At 47.1% G+C, this 13872-nt stretch overlaps 1 protein-coding gene across 4 annotated transcripts in view; it reads right to left on the bottom strand.

The window, feature by feature from the left end:
- ppcdc (phosphopantothenoylcysteine decarboxylase) overlaps positions 1-13555 on the bottom strand; it is a 72761-nt gene extending 59206 nt beyond the window's left edge. Inside the window, exons 1-2 of one of the 4 annotated variants that reach the window (XM_060853640.1) lie at positions 13294-13555; positions 1390-1485 (exon numbers count right to left, since the gene is read on the bottom strand). In XM_060853640.1, the coding sequence (XP_060709623.1) occupies positions 1390-1485; positions 13294-13380 (183 nt within the window). In that variant the 5' untranslated portion in view covers positions 13381-13555. The remainder of the gene's footprint in view (positions 1-1389; positions 1486-13293) is intronic. The other 3 variants (XM_060853638.1, XM_060853637.1, XM_060853639.1) reach the window with 3 other exon arrangements.
- Between the last annotated feature and the right edge of the window lie 317 nt (positions 13556-13872).

The raw sequence follows: 13872 nt of genomic DNA on the forward strand, positions 1-13872 counted from the left end.
AATAGCATATAGTTACTTATGATTAGCATATAGTTACTTATGATTAAGCAAGAAAGATTTCTTTGAATGCAAGTTCATCCTTTATCATAGATTTTGTCTAGTTGTTGTTACTGAAGGTTACTGATGAAGGGCTCTGGCCCGAAATGTCGAATTTCCTGTTCCTTGGATGCTGCCTAACCTGCTGTGCTTTAACCAGCAACACATTTTCAGCTCGTTACTGAAGGTTAGACAGCTTAACAAAATCAATTGTGATGAAAATAATTCTAAAACAATCAAAATTGTAAATTAAGATGTGTTTCCTATCATCTTTCACTCACTAGGTTAAACAACCAAATAAACAAAACATATTCACTTTGAAAATGGAGGCAAAATAGTGGGATTTTTCTCCCCCATTTCATATCGCATTGTTCCTTGTAGAAAACTGGCTCTGTCAAAACAGGAAAATGTTATTGCTTGTGAAATGATGACATTAGTACGTGATGACACATGTTTCAAATTCAGATGCATCAGAGGTACATGAACGGGAATAGTCACTGCCTTAATGGGGTTGGATGTCTTATTCCATCGAAGTGATTGAAGACTGTCCTGCGTCTACTGCAACAACATGACCCCAGAATGTAATAATCACAGTCTTGTGTAATTTGTATTCTGCATTTTTATATGTCCTGAATTTAACAGGCATACTTAACAAAACTTTAGTGTGACAAGAATGATATTGCTGCTTTATTTAGTAATCAGCTGAACAAACAGTTACGATCATGTTCCACTATTGCAATACTAAACTCATGAAGTAATAATAAAAGTGTCAGTATATGGTGATCTCATTTCAGTGTATTTGAGATAAAGCCAATTCTCACACTTCACTTTCCTATTTTCCATCCATTTTGACTACATTTCTTTTAAATTTAAAGAAATCCCCTGAGAGTGGTATCAATTTTTAAACCAACACTAACTATCTTACTTTCCCCCAGAAATCTTGGTACTGTCAATTACAGTAAGTAAGATAATCCACTAGGCCGAGTGAAGCACAAGTGACGAGATCTGCTGTAAAAACACCAAGTGTAAATAATCACAAATTTCAAAATAACTTTCATTGTCTTCAGCACGTGGTCGGGATGCCCCATTTAATTTGTAAATCACAAGCACTTCACTGATAGCTTATGAATGTATTACATCAAAGACCCCAAGTTAAAATGTAGTCTGAAATTCCAAAATATGACAAAGACATACCAAAGAACATCATCTAGAATTATAACACATATAAATAATGTTCTATTCATGTATTTACAGAATTATTTACCTAAGAAAAATGCAATCTGAATATAAACTGAGCTATTTAACTCATTGTACTTGCTTTAGTTCTTAAACAATGAATATAGAATATGTTACCTCCCATTCATCTGAATCACTATATATTTTAGCAGAGACATCTTTGGAGTCATAAAAGTGTTTGGCATGTTCTGTGGTCACCACTACTAATTCAACCTATAAAATAAAAGAAACACAGTGAAACATACATTATTGTACAGAGTTGTACTGCAATAGAAAGAAAGACCACAAGTAATTGGTTCTATGGTAAGTAATTGGGGTTTCACTTCAAGACCAATGAATCTACGTTGGCATATATTCCATGGCAGTAGCTAGTACGAGTCGCTTTCAGAGTGGTTTTGCAAAGGAAGAATATGTATTTACCATGCTTCTTTAATAGAAGACTGTAATTGACAGTACCAAGATTGCTAGGATAAATCTTATTTGCAAACATTATAATTGGAGTTGGCTTACTTAGCCTCCTTGAAACCACAGCATTGTCAAGAAACAGAAGTACATATATTTCTTTCAAAAAAAAACCACTTCACCAACCAACATTTTTACAATTCTGTTTTTGCTTTAAGTGAAAATTACTAACTCTCTGCTGTGACTAATACTCCAGAAGCATGGACTAATGACCTGTATGAGTTCAAATTCCACTTAGAGAATTGGAGATAGTGAAGTAGCACATACTAAAAGCAAAACGTTACATTAGATTTCAGGGTCTGAGAAAATTCAGTGAAACAAGTGACAGCTTTATCTTAGCACGTAGCCTTCCTCCCTCTTGCCACACATTATTTTTCCCACAGCTGTTATCTTACTGATCTCCAGATGGCATGAAACGTTGCAAGAATATTGCTTTACCACCTCAGCAGTAGAAATAAAAAGCACTTTATTATCACAGATCAAGCTAATTTCCACTGTAACTGCGAGATCTTTGCCACAGGCAAAGAGCGATTCAGAATTACACAGCTCAACATGTTCAAGTACAGCACTTGCCACAGTGAAAATATGCTGTGAGAGTGTCAATAATCATAAATTCCTGGAAAAACTCAGCAGGTCTGGTAACAATTACAGAGAGAGCAGACCTAATGTTTCGGGTCCGGTGACCCTTCTTCACAACGATTGGAAGGAGGGTCACTAGACCAGAAACATTAACACTGCTTTCTTTCCACAGCTGCGGCCAGACGGAGTTTTTCTAGCAATTTCCGGTTTGTTTCTGATTTCCAGCAGCTGCCGTTCTTTGCCTTTTGTTTTTATTAACAGTGTCACCCTGAGCCATTTAGATCAAACTAGTTTCGAGATGGAACTGTTGGGACATTGGGGAAGAGCAGGTAGGATTGGGATGGAAATTGTTGCAATTAGCCCCAGCTATAAGTTACTAATCAGAAGAAATGAGAGAAATTTCTTACTTAAGCTGGCTTCGAACCTGGTTTAGCACTTTTGTTAGCAATTTTATCACTTTCTCGCAGCAGAAAGTTCAGTTTGGGGTACCAACTCTCTAAAACTGAAGATCAAATTCCCAGGTCATTCTTGCAAGTAATAACAACAGGGAGAGCAATCAGAGAGTCACTCTAATGCATTGCCAATGTTTAGAAGCAACTATAAGATGGACAGTCAAGGATTTTCCAATTGGATGATGAAAGAGTATATTAATTTCCATTGACACTGGAGATGAGGTGACAAGAGGATGGACATGATGGCAACCACTGGCAAGTATGGGGGATTGGGATGGTTGGCGACAGGTCATGTGACAACATCTCCAGGAACATGTCCAGGGAATGTTCAAACTCTATCCCATTCCAAGAATTTCAACACATAAGCTACTCTGACCGGTGCAGTATTGAGGAAATGCTAGCTAATTGAAAAGTGGGGCTCTTTGAACGAGATGGAATGCTCCCATCTCCCTATTCTTGTGTCTCAATGTGCATCAAACATCAAATAGCAGTGATGTCTTTCTTGCAAGCACTTCTGGATCACAACAACCTGCAGCACAATAAACATTCCCAGATCCCCTCTGGTTCTTCTGCCTATCTGCGTAAAATATTTTCTTTGGGTTGCTGCCCATTCTGCCACTGGAAATAGTTCTTACTTATTCAATCAAAACATTTCAAGATTGTGAACAGCTTAGATAGATCTCCCCATAAGTATACCCTACTCTGCTCAAAGGAGAGTAAATTCTAAAGATTCCACATAATTTAAGCCCCTCTTCCAGAGGATTGCTCCATAAAATCTACACTTTCTTAGAGAGCTTGACATTCATTCTAAATTGTAGCGACCAGGATTGAAGAGAATACCCCAGCTGGAACACAATCAGTGATGCATAAAAGTTAAGCAAAACTATATGAATGAAGGAGCAGAGTAAACCAGTTAGCCCATTGGACATGCTCATTTAGCCCAACAAACCAACAGCAATCTTAGCATGAAACTGTATCTGGCTAAGGAAAGCTATGGTTGGGGTCAGGCTCTTCTAACCACATTTCTAACCATAAGAACAGAACTCAGGACCCAAATGTAGTGCAAAACTCAGTACTCAAATGGACCTGGAATTACCTGCTAAGTGCAGGGACACTGATAGAACCATAGAAAATAGGAGCAGAGGTAGACCATTCGGACCTTTGCAGCTGCACCACCATTCAATATGATCATAGCTAATCATGCAATCTCAGTATCCCATTCCCACTTTCTCTTCAAATCCCTTGATCCTCTTAGAGGCAAGAGCAAAGTCCAGCTCCCTCTTGAATATATCTAATAAACTGGTTCCAACAGCTTCCTGTGGGAGAGAATTCTACACGTGAAGAAATTCTTCCTCATCTCAGTTCTGAATGGTTTACCCTTATTCTTGGACTGTAACCCCCTATTCTGGGCTTCCTCAACATCAGGAACATTCTTCTCGCATCTATCTTCTCCAGTCCCATCAGGATTTTATATATGAGATCCCCCCCCCCCCCAATTTCTTCTAAAATCTAGTGAGTACAAGCTCAGTCGATCCAGTTTTTCCTCATATGTCAGTCCTACCATTCCAGGAATCAGTCTGGTGAACCTTCGCTGAGCTTCCTAAAAACAAAACAAAGAAAATTACAGCACAGGAACAGGCCCTTAGCCCTCCAAGCCTGTGCTGATCCATATCCTCTATCTAAACTTGTCACCTATTTTCTAAGGATCTGAACCCTCCATGCTCATTCATGTATCTATCTAGATACATCTCAAATGACAATATTGCGCCCGTCTCTACCACCTCCGCTGGCAACATGTTCCAAGCACCCACCAACCTCTGTGTAAAGAACTTTACATACGTATCTCCCTTAAACTTTTCCCCTCTCACCTTGAACTCGTGACCTCTAGTAATTGAGTTCCCCACTCTGGGTGAAAAAGCTTCTTGCTATCCACCCCTCTCATGATTTTGTAGACCTCAATCAGGTCCCCCCTCAATCTAATGAAAATAATCCTAATCTACTCAACCTCTCTTCATAGCTAGCACCCTCCATACCAGGCAAAATCCTGATGAACCTCCTCTGCACCCTCTCTAAAGCATCCACATCCTTTTGGTAATATGGCAACCAGAACTGCACGCAGTATTCCAAATGTGACCAAACCAAAGTCCTATACAACTGTAATATGACCTGCCTACTCTTGTACTCAATACCCTGTCTAATGAAGGAAAGCATGCTGTATGCCTTCTTGGCCACTCAATTGACCTGCGTTTCCACCTTCAGGGTGAAATGGACCTGAACACTCAGATCTCTCTATCAATTTTCCCCAGGACTTTTCCATTTACTATATAGTTTGCTCTTGAATTGGATCTTCCAAAATGCATCACCTCGCATTTGCCTGGATTGAACTCCATTTGTCATTTCGCTGCCTAACTCTCCAATCGATCTTTATTCTACTGCATTCTCTAACAGTCCCTTTTATTATCTGCCACTCCACCAACCTTAGTGTCATCTGCAAACTTGCTAATCAGACCACCTATACCTTCCTCCAGATCATTTATGTATATCACAAACAACAGAGGTCCCAACATGGATCCCCGTGGAACACCGCTGGTCACAGTTCTCCATTTTGAGAAACTCCCTACCACTACCAGTCTCTGTCTCCTGTTGCCCAGTCAGTTCTCTATCCATCTACCAAGTACACCCTGGACCCCAAGTGACTTCACTTTCTCCATCAGTAGCAAAAAGCTTCTCTATTAGATGGAAACCAAAACTGCACACAATACTCAAGGTGTGGCGTCACCAAGGCCTGCATAACTGCAGCAGGACATCTTTACTGAAATCCTCACGATGAAGGCCTGCATGCCATTTGCTTTCCCCACAGCCTGCTGCATCTGCATGCCAACCTTTAGCGACTGTTCCACCATGACATATGGATCGCATTGCACATCCCCTTTTTGTAAACTGCTACCATTTAGATAATAACCTGCCTTCCTGTTTTTGCAACCAAAGTGGATAACCTCACATTTATGCACATTATATTACATTTGCCAAGTATTTGCCCACTTAGTTAGTCTACCCAAGTCATCCTGCAGCCTCTTAGCATCCTCCTCACAGCACAGACTTAGTATCATCTGCAAATTTGGAGATATTGCATTCAATTCCTTCATCCAAATTGTCATGCAGATTGTAAGCATGTGGTACTAATTTATATGCCTCCTCTTTGGCTTTAACACTAGCCCTGATTTCCCCTGTTAGCCATGGTTGAGCCACCTTCCCTGTTTTACCTTTATGATAGACAGGGAAATACAATTGTTGAAGTTCATCCATGTGTTCTTGAAATGTCTGTCATTGCTTATCCACCATCAACCCTGTAAGTATCCTTTGCCAGTTTATCCTAACCAATGTACGTCTCATACCATTGAAGTTAGCTTTAAGTTCAGGACTTTAGTTTCAGATTTATTTGTGCCACTCTTCAACTTATTGAATAATGCTACGATATTATGGTGATTCTTCCCAAAGGATCTCATGTCACAATATTGCTAATTAATCCTTTCTCATTACACAATACCAGGTCTAGGATGGCTTGCTCTCTACTTGGCTCCTCGACACTTTGGTCAAGGAATCCATCCCTCATACACGCCAGGAAATCCTCCTCGATTGCATTGTGACCAGTTTGGTCAGTGCAACCAATATGTAGATTGAAGTCACTCATAATAACTGCCGTATCCTTACTGCATGCATCTCTAATTTCCTGTTTTATGCAATCTCCAACCTCACAACCACTGTTTGGCGGTCTGTATGTAACTCCCACTAATGTCTTTTTCCCTTTGGTGAGCTGCAGTTCCACTCATATAGATTCCATATTGTCCAGGCCGATGTCCTCCCTTACTGTTGTGTTAATCGCCTCCTTAACCAGCAACGGCACCTCACCTCCCTTTCTTTTCTGTCTATCTTTTCTGAAAGTTGAATAATCCTGGATGTTGAGTTCCCATCCTTAGTCACCCTGTCCCAATTACAACATATCCATTAATAACTGCCAGCGCAGTTAATTCATCCACCTTATTACAAATGCTCCTCACATAAAGATAGAGCCTTCAAGCTCTTTTGTTTTGACATGTATTGCCCTTTTAGAATCATGGTGTAATATGTCTCTTTTTGATTTTTATCTTTGGTTTCTTGGCCTTCCATTTTCACTTTCCCCTTTACTGTCTTTTGTTTATTTCCATACTTTACTTCCCTCCAACTTCCTACATTGGTTCCCATCCCCCCGCCAAATTAAGTTAAACTCCTCCGAACAGCATGAGCAGTCATTGGTTCTAGTCCTGCCCAGTCAGAGGTCTGCTGTGTAGTAGTCTCAACTCCCCCAGAATCAATTCCAATGACCTTGAATTTGAATCCCTCCACAATGCACCAGCATTCAAGCTACGTATTCATCTTAATTATACAGCCATTCCTACTGTGACCAGCATGTGGCATTGGTAGCAATTCCAATACTACCTTTGAGGTCATAAATTAAAATGTAACTCCCAACTTCCTAAATTCTGAAAAAAACTAAAATTTGGAAATTTTTGGAATTAGAATGTATAACTGAATATATTTGGTGAGTTTTACAAAGTGAGAAGGCATACATAAACACATTTGACTAGTATTTGACAAACTGTCCATTGATATTGGGAATATTATGTAGGAAAAGACAAAAGTAAGCCCTTTCCCCTTTGAAGAAAAGCAGGGAGAAACAGATGACAGCCAACAGCTAGGAACAGATTGAATTAACAGAGGCTTCAAAATCATTTGACAGCCTTCCTATTAAGTTAAGATCACCCAAGAGAGAATGAGCAGGAGAACCAAAATCTTAAGCATATGTAATCCACTTTGAGTACATCTGGTTTCATTTTCTTGTTTGGAAAAGTAACTGCACCGAGTCAGAGAAGACCCATAGACAGCACTCAAGGACATAATGAAAGGACAAATGTCTTGAGACGACTAGAGGACAAGTGATTGTTTTTTTAAAAAAGAGCTTGTATTAAAGCTAAGAGAATCAGTCTGATATTTTATAAATACCAATAAGAAGTGTTGTTTATTCCAAGTGTTTTTAAGAAAAGCATCAACTTATATTGGGGTATCAGCATAATACAGTAAATCTTAATCCATGTTTTATAAAACAGGATTGGATACTTAGCTACAAGGAAAATTAGTTGATCAAAGAGGTAGTGTGAAAATACTGTGGCTTTAAGAGGTGTATTTTGTCCTGGTTCTTTTTTGAAGACTGATTTTAAGGCAGAGGTAAATCGCAGTCCACCAGAGCCAGTAAACAGCTGGCGAGGTCTTAGATTTTTACAAGTTGAAACAATAGAAGCAGTCTGAATGGGTGTGGTCACACTCTCACAGATCCAGCATTTTCAGGTTTTTTTTTATTTTTCAGTAGCAGCAGTAATTGCTGGGGTTTCAGCAGGGTTGGAAGCTGCAGTAAGTCTCTCGCAGCTGCTAGTCTCTCAGAATTCTCTCTTAATATTTGTTTCCCCCCAGGCATATTGCATGAGAGATAATCTGTTTGTGATTTGCCCTTGCCAAGGTTGTGTTTATGGGAGTTTACTATACTGGAATTATTATTAGTAATACTTACTGTATCTATTATCCTGTTAAGTTTCCCAAAAGAGTTCTTCTAATTCCTTTTCTTTTATTGTATTTTAAATATAGTAGATAAATAAAGTATTATGCTTTAAATCCAGTAGTTTAATCAATCGAATTGCATCTGGAATGCAACACCTTTAAATTAAAAAGTAGTTATGACCGAGACTATCTTTTGAATATTTTGAGACCGTTTGGTCTAGATTAGATTAGATTAGATTACTTACAGTGTGGAAACAGGCCCTTCGGCCCAACAAGTCCACACCGACCCGCCGAAGCGCAACCCACCCATACCCCTACATATACCCCTTACCTAACACTACGGGCAATTTAGCATGGCCAATTCACCTGACCCGCACATCTTTGGACTGTGGGAGGAAACCGGAGCACCCGGAGGAAACCCACGTAGACACGGGGAGAACGTGCAAACTCCACACAGTCGCCTGAGGTGGGAATTGAACCCAGGTCCCTGGCGCTGTGAGGCAGCAGTGCTAACCACTGTGCCACCGTGATTATTGGGCAGTAAAAAGAAAGATTTTTAAAGGAGAAAATTGCAGAGCAAATGATCTAGACTATGAAAACACCACAATCACCTGTAGTGTGTGAAAAATCAGGACGGTCAAGAAGCAGAACTAGAACCAATGTTGAGGAAGAAAATTAGCTTTGATTCATATTGTTTCTGTATATTATCTGTTTGTATATAGCACCATCTAGTGCTTACTTCTTAGATGGCAATTCAACAAAGCAGACAGCTAGCCCAGTCCTGGCTCAATAACCTTAGGAGACAAAATAAAACATCATGAAACGATCACTACTGCCCTCCCTTACAGAACTTCATTCCATCCTCAAGTTCCAATTTGACACCATCCTCATTGCTCATTGACTTTACTTCTACGTAATGAAAACAAAAAGCTTTATTTTCATAGGGGCTGGCCTAACCTTAGGACATCCCAAAATGTTTTACAGACAACGAAGTCCTTTTTGAAGTGCAGTCACCATTGTTACAAGGAAATATGATAGTCGGTGCGAAGCCCACACGCAAGAGCAGCAATGTTAAAGTGACCAGGAAATCTCTTTCAGTCATGTTTATTGAGGGGTAAAAACTGGCCAGGATATCAAAGAAAACTCTTCAGTTTGCCTTAAAACCGTCAATTGATCTTTTGCATCCAACTGCATATTTTCTTTTGTTAATTCTTTCATGGATTGGAATGATCACTTGGTAAGACAAGCATCTATTACCCATCCCTGATTGCCCTTGAATGGAGGAGCTTGCTAGGATAAAGCAGAGGCTAGCTATGAGTCTAAAATTGTACCATTTGCGGTGATGGGACGTCAAGCCATGCCCTGAGAGTATCGACCAAGGCCTCTGGATTATTAGTCGAGTGATATTACCATTACACTAATGCCATTCCTAAGATAAAATCGCCAGGCACATAAGTCTATTGACTGATAGTAAAACAAATTTCTAATCTGAAGATAAGATTTCTATGCAATTATTTGCTTAAACAAAAACAGTGCTGCAGAAACACAGCAGGTCTGGCAGCATCCATTGACAGAAAAACAAGGACAATAGAAAAGTGAAAACACAACTGCCAGAAGACCACTTATGGTATATTTTGCAGACACAACATGAAAAGCAGTGCTGGCTCGGTGCCAACCCCCTGGCGGCAAGATGCAGCGTTCCGTCGGAGCCAATCAGCCACCCACCCCCGTGACACTGCATACTCTCGGCACCGACCCTCCGAGGGCGCGGCGCTCCCTCGGCACCGACCCTCCGAGGGCGCGGCGCTCCCTCGGCACCGACCCTCCGAGGGCGCGGCGCTCCCTCGGCACCGACCCTCCGAGGGCGCGGCGCTCCCTCGGCACCGACCCTCCGAGGGCGCGGCGCTCCCTCGGCACCGACAGTGCCCACTCCCCTCAGCACCGACCCTCCGACAGTGCGGCGCTCCCTCAGCACCGACCCTCCGAAAGTACGGCGCTCCCTCAACACTGACCCTCCAACAGTGTGGCGCTCCCTCAGCACCGACCCACCGACAGTGCCCACTCCCCTCAGCACCGACCCTCCAACAATGCGGCACTCCTTCAGCACTGACAGTGCGACAGTGCGGCATTCCTTCAGCACTGACCCACCGACACTGCTGCACTCCTTCAGCACTTATCTTCTGACAGTGCGGCGCTCCCTCAGCACCGACCCTCCGACAGTGCCCACTCCCCTCAGCACTGACCCTCCGACAGTGCGGCGCTCCCTCGGCACCGACCCACCGACAGTGCGGCGCTCCCCTCAGCACCGACCCTCCGACAATGCGGTGCTCCCTCGGCACCGACCCTCCGACAGTGCGGCACTCCTTCGGCACTGACAGTCCGACAGTGCGGGAATCCCTCGGCACCGACCCGACAGTGCTGCACACCTTCAGCACTGACCCACCGAAAGTGCTGCACTCCTTCAGCACTTATCTTCTGACAGTGCGGCACTACCACGGCACCGACCCACTGACAGTGCTCCACACCTTCAGCACCGGCCCTGCGACAGTGCGGCGCTCCCTCGGCACCGACACTGCGCCAGTGCGGCGCTCCCTCGGCACCGACCCACCGACAGTGCTGCACACCTTCAGCACCGACCCACCGACAGTGCTGCACACCTTCAGCACTTATCTTCTGACAGTGCGGCACTACCACGGCACCGACCCACTGACAGTGCTCCACACCTTCAGCACCGGCCCTGCGACAGTGCGGCGCTCCCTCGGCACCGGCCCTGCGACAGTGCGGCGCTCCCTCGGCACCGGCCCTGCGCCAGTGCGGCGCTCCCTCGGCACCGACCCACCGACAGTGCTGCACACCTTCGGCACCGACCCACCGACAGTGCCGCACACCTTCAGCACTAATCTTCTGACAGTGCGGCACTACCACGGCACCGACCCACTGACAGTGCTCCACACCTTCAGCACCGGCCCCGCGACAGTGCGGCGCTCCCTCGGCACCGGCCCACCGACAGTGCTGCACGCCTTCAGCACCCACCCACCGACAGTGCTGCACGCCTTCAGCACCCACCCACCGACAGTGCTGCACGCCTTCAGCACCCACCCACGGACAGTGCTGCACGCCTTCAGCACCCACCCACGGACAGTGCTGCACGCCTTCAGCACTTATCTTCTGACAGTGCGGCACTACCACGGCACCGACCCACTGACAGTGCTCCACACCTTCAGCACCGGCCCCGCGCCAGTGCGGCGTTCCCTCGGCACCGGCCCCGCGCCAGTGCCGCGCTCCCTCGGCACCGGCCCCGCGCCAGTGCCGCGCTCCCTCGGCACCGACCCACCGACAGTGCTGCACGCCTTCAGCACCCACCCACCGACAGTGCTGCACGCCTTCAGCACCCACCCACCGACAGTGCTGCACGCCTTCAGCACACACCCACCGACAGTGCTGCACGCCTTCAGCACACACCCACGGACAGTGCTGCACGCCTTCAGCACCCACCCACGGACAGTGCTGCACGCCTTCAGCACCCACCCACCGACAGTGCTGCACGCCTTCAGCACCCACCCACCGACAGTGCTGCACGCCTTCAGCACCCACCCACCGACAGTGCTGCACGCCTTCAGCACCCACCCACCGACAGTGCTGCACGCCTTCAGCACCCACCCACCGACAGTGCTGCACGCCTTCAGCACCCACCCACCGACAGTGCGGCGCTCCCTCGGCACTGACCCTCCAACAGTGCGGGAATCCCTCCGCACCGACCCGACAGTGCTGCACTCCTTGAGCACTGACCCACCGAAAGTGCGGCACTCCTTCAGCACTTATCTTCTGACAGTGCGGCGCTCCCTCGGCACCGACCCACCGACAGTGCTGCACACCTTCGGCACCGACCCACCGACAGTGCTGCACACCTTCGGCACCGACCCACCGACAGTGCTGCACACCTTCGGCACCGACCCACCGACAGTGCAGCACACCTTCAGCAATAATCTTCCGACAGTGCGGCACTACCACGGCACCGACCCACTGACAGTGCTCCACACCTTCAGCACCGGCCCCGCGCCAGTGCGGCGCTCCCTCGGCACCGGCCCCACGCCAGTGCGGCGCTCCCTCGGCACCGGCCCCGCGCCAGTGCGGCGCTCTTTCGGCACCGGCCCCGCGCCAGTGCGGCGCTACCGCGGCACCGACCCACCGACAGTGCTGCACGCCTTCAGCACCCACCCACCGACAGTGCAGCACACCTTCAGCACCCACCCACCGACAGTGCTGCACGCCTTCAGCACCCACCCACCGACAGTGCGGCGCTCCCTCGGCACTGACCCTCCAACAGTGCGGGAATCCCTCCGCACCGACCCGACAGTGCTGCACTCCTTGAGCACTGACCCACCGAAAGTGCTGCACTCCTTCAGCACTTATCTTCTGACAGTGCGGCACTACCACGGCACCGACCCACCGACAGTGCTCCACACCTTCAGCACCGGCCCCGCGCCAGTGCGGCGCTCCCGCGGCACCGGCCCCGCGCCAGTGCGGCGCTCCCGCGGCACCGACCCCGCGCCAGTGCGGCGCTCCCTCGGCACCGGCCCCGCGCCAGTGCGGCCCTCCCTCGGCACCGGCCCCGCGCCAGTGCGGCCCTCCCTCGGCACCGGCCCCGCGCCAGTGCGGCGCTCCCTCGGCACCGGCCCCGCGCCAGTGCGGCGCTCCCTCGGCGCCGGCCCCGCGCCAGTGCGGCGCTCCCGCGGCACCGACCCACCGACAGTGCTGCACACCTTCGGCACTGACCCACCGACAGAGACGCACTCCCTCATCACTGCACTCAGGTTCAGTTCTGAGCGTTTCCGCCTCTGGACGGAAGAGGGAGACGCGGATAGTGCCGGTGACTGTGCATTCGTTTTCGGCTGGAAGCATCCTCCCCCTTCCCCCTGTAACAATGCGAAGGCCTCACCTCGGGCAGACCGGCGATTCCCGCCGCCAACTCCGGCAGTTTAACCGCCGCCACGCTCCCACTAACCGCCAGCAGCACGCGCCGCATGGCGACCCCGGGGCAATCTATCAGCACAGACTGGTCACAGGTGGGAAACTGACGTTGATCACCACACCCATCCCATGTTCCCCATATCCTTTAAAGTTAGACAAATAGTAATACATGCAAGAGCAGCGTCCTGGTTCAGTAAGATGGATTTCCTAAAGTAAATGGATATTGTTGTCCCCCCCCCGCACTTGGTATCACCTTCCACTTAATTCCCTTGGCCTTCTGGGAAATTGAGTTTGTACCCTCCCCATGTGAACTGCACTACCCGGCATTCCTTGCGCAACTCCAGGCGCATGCGACATTCCCTACCGTACTGAAATGTGGTAGAGTCGCCAATCGTCATTCATCACCCCGCCACCTTTGCAAAGGTAGCATAAAGACCGGGCAAGTGGGGTAACGGAATAAGCGGTGATTGCTAATGTCCCTCCCAATCTGACCGTGTCCAAATACTACTTCCTGAACTGGTCGTCGCTTCTCAACGTGACGGAACAA

This window comes from Hemiscyllium ocellatum, chromosome 42 (genome assembly GCF_020745735.1).
Source record: "Hemiscyllium ocellatum isolate sHemOce1 chromosome 42, sHemOce1.pat.X.cur, whole genome shotgun sequence".
NCBI lineage: Eukaryota > Metazoa > Chordata > Chondrichthyes > Orectolobiformes > Hemiscylliidae > Hemiscyllium > Hemiscyllium ocellatum.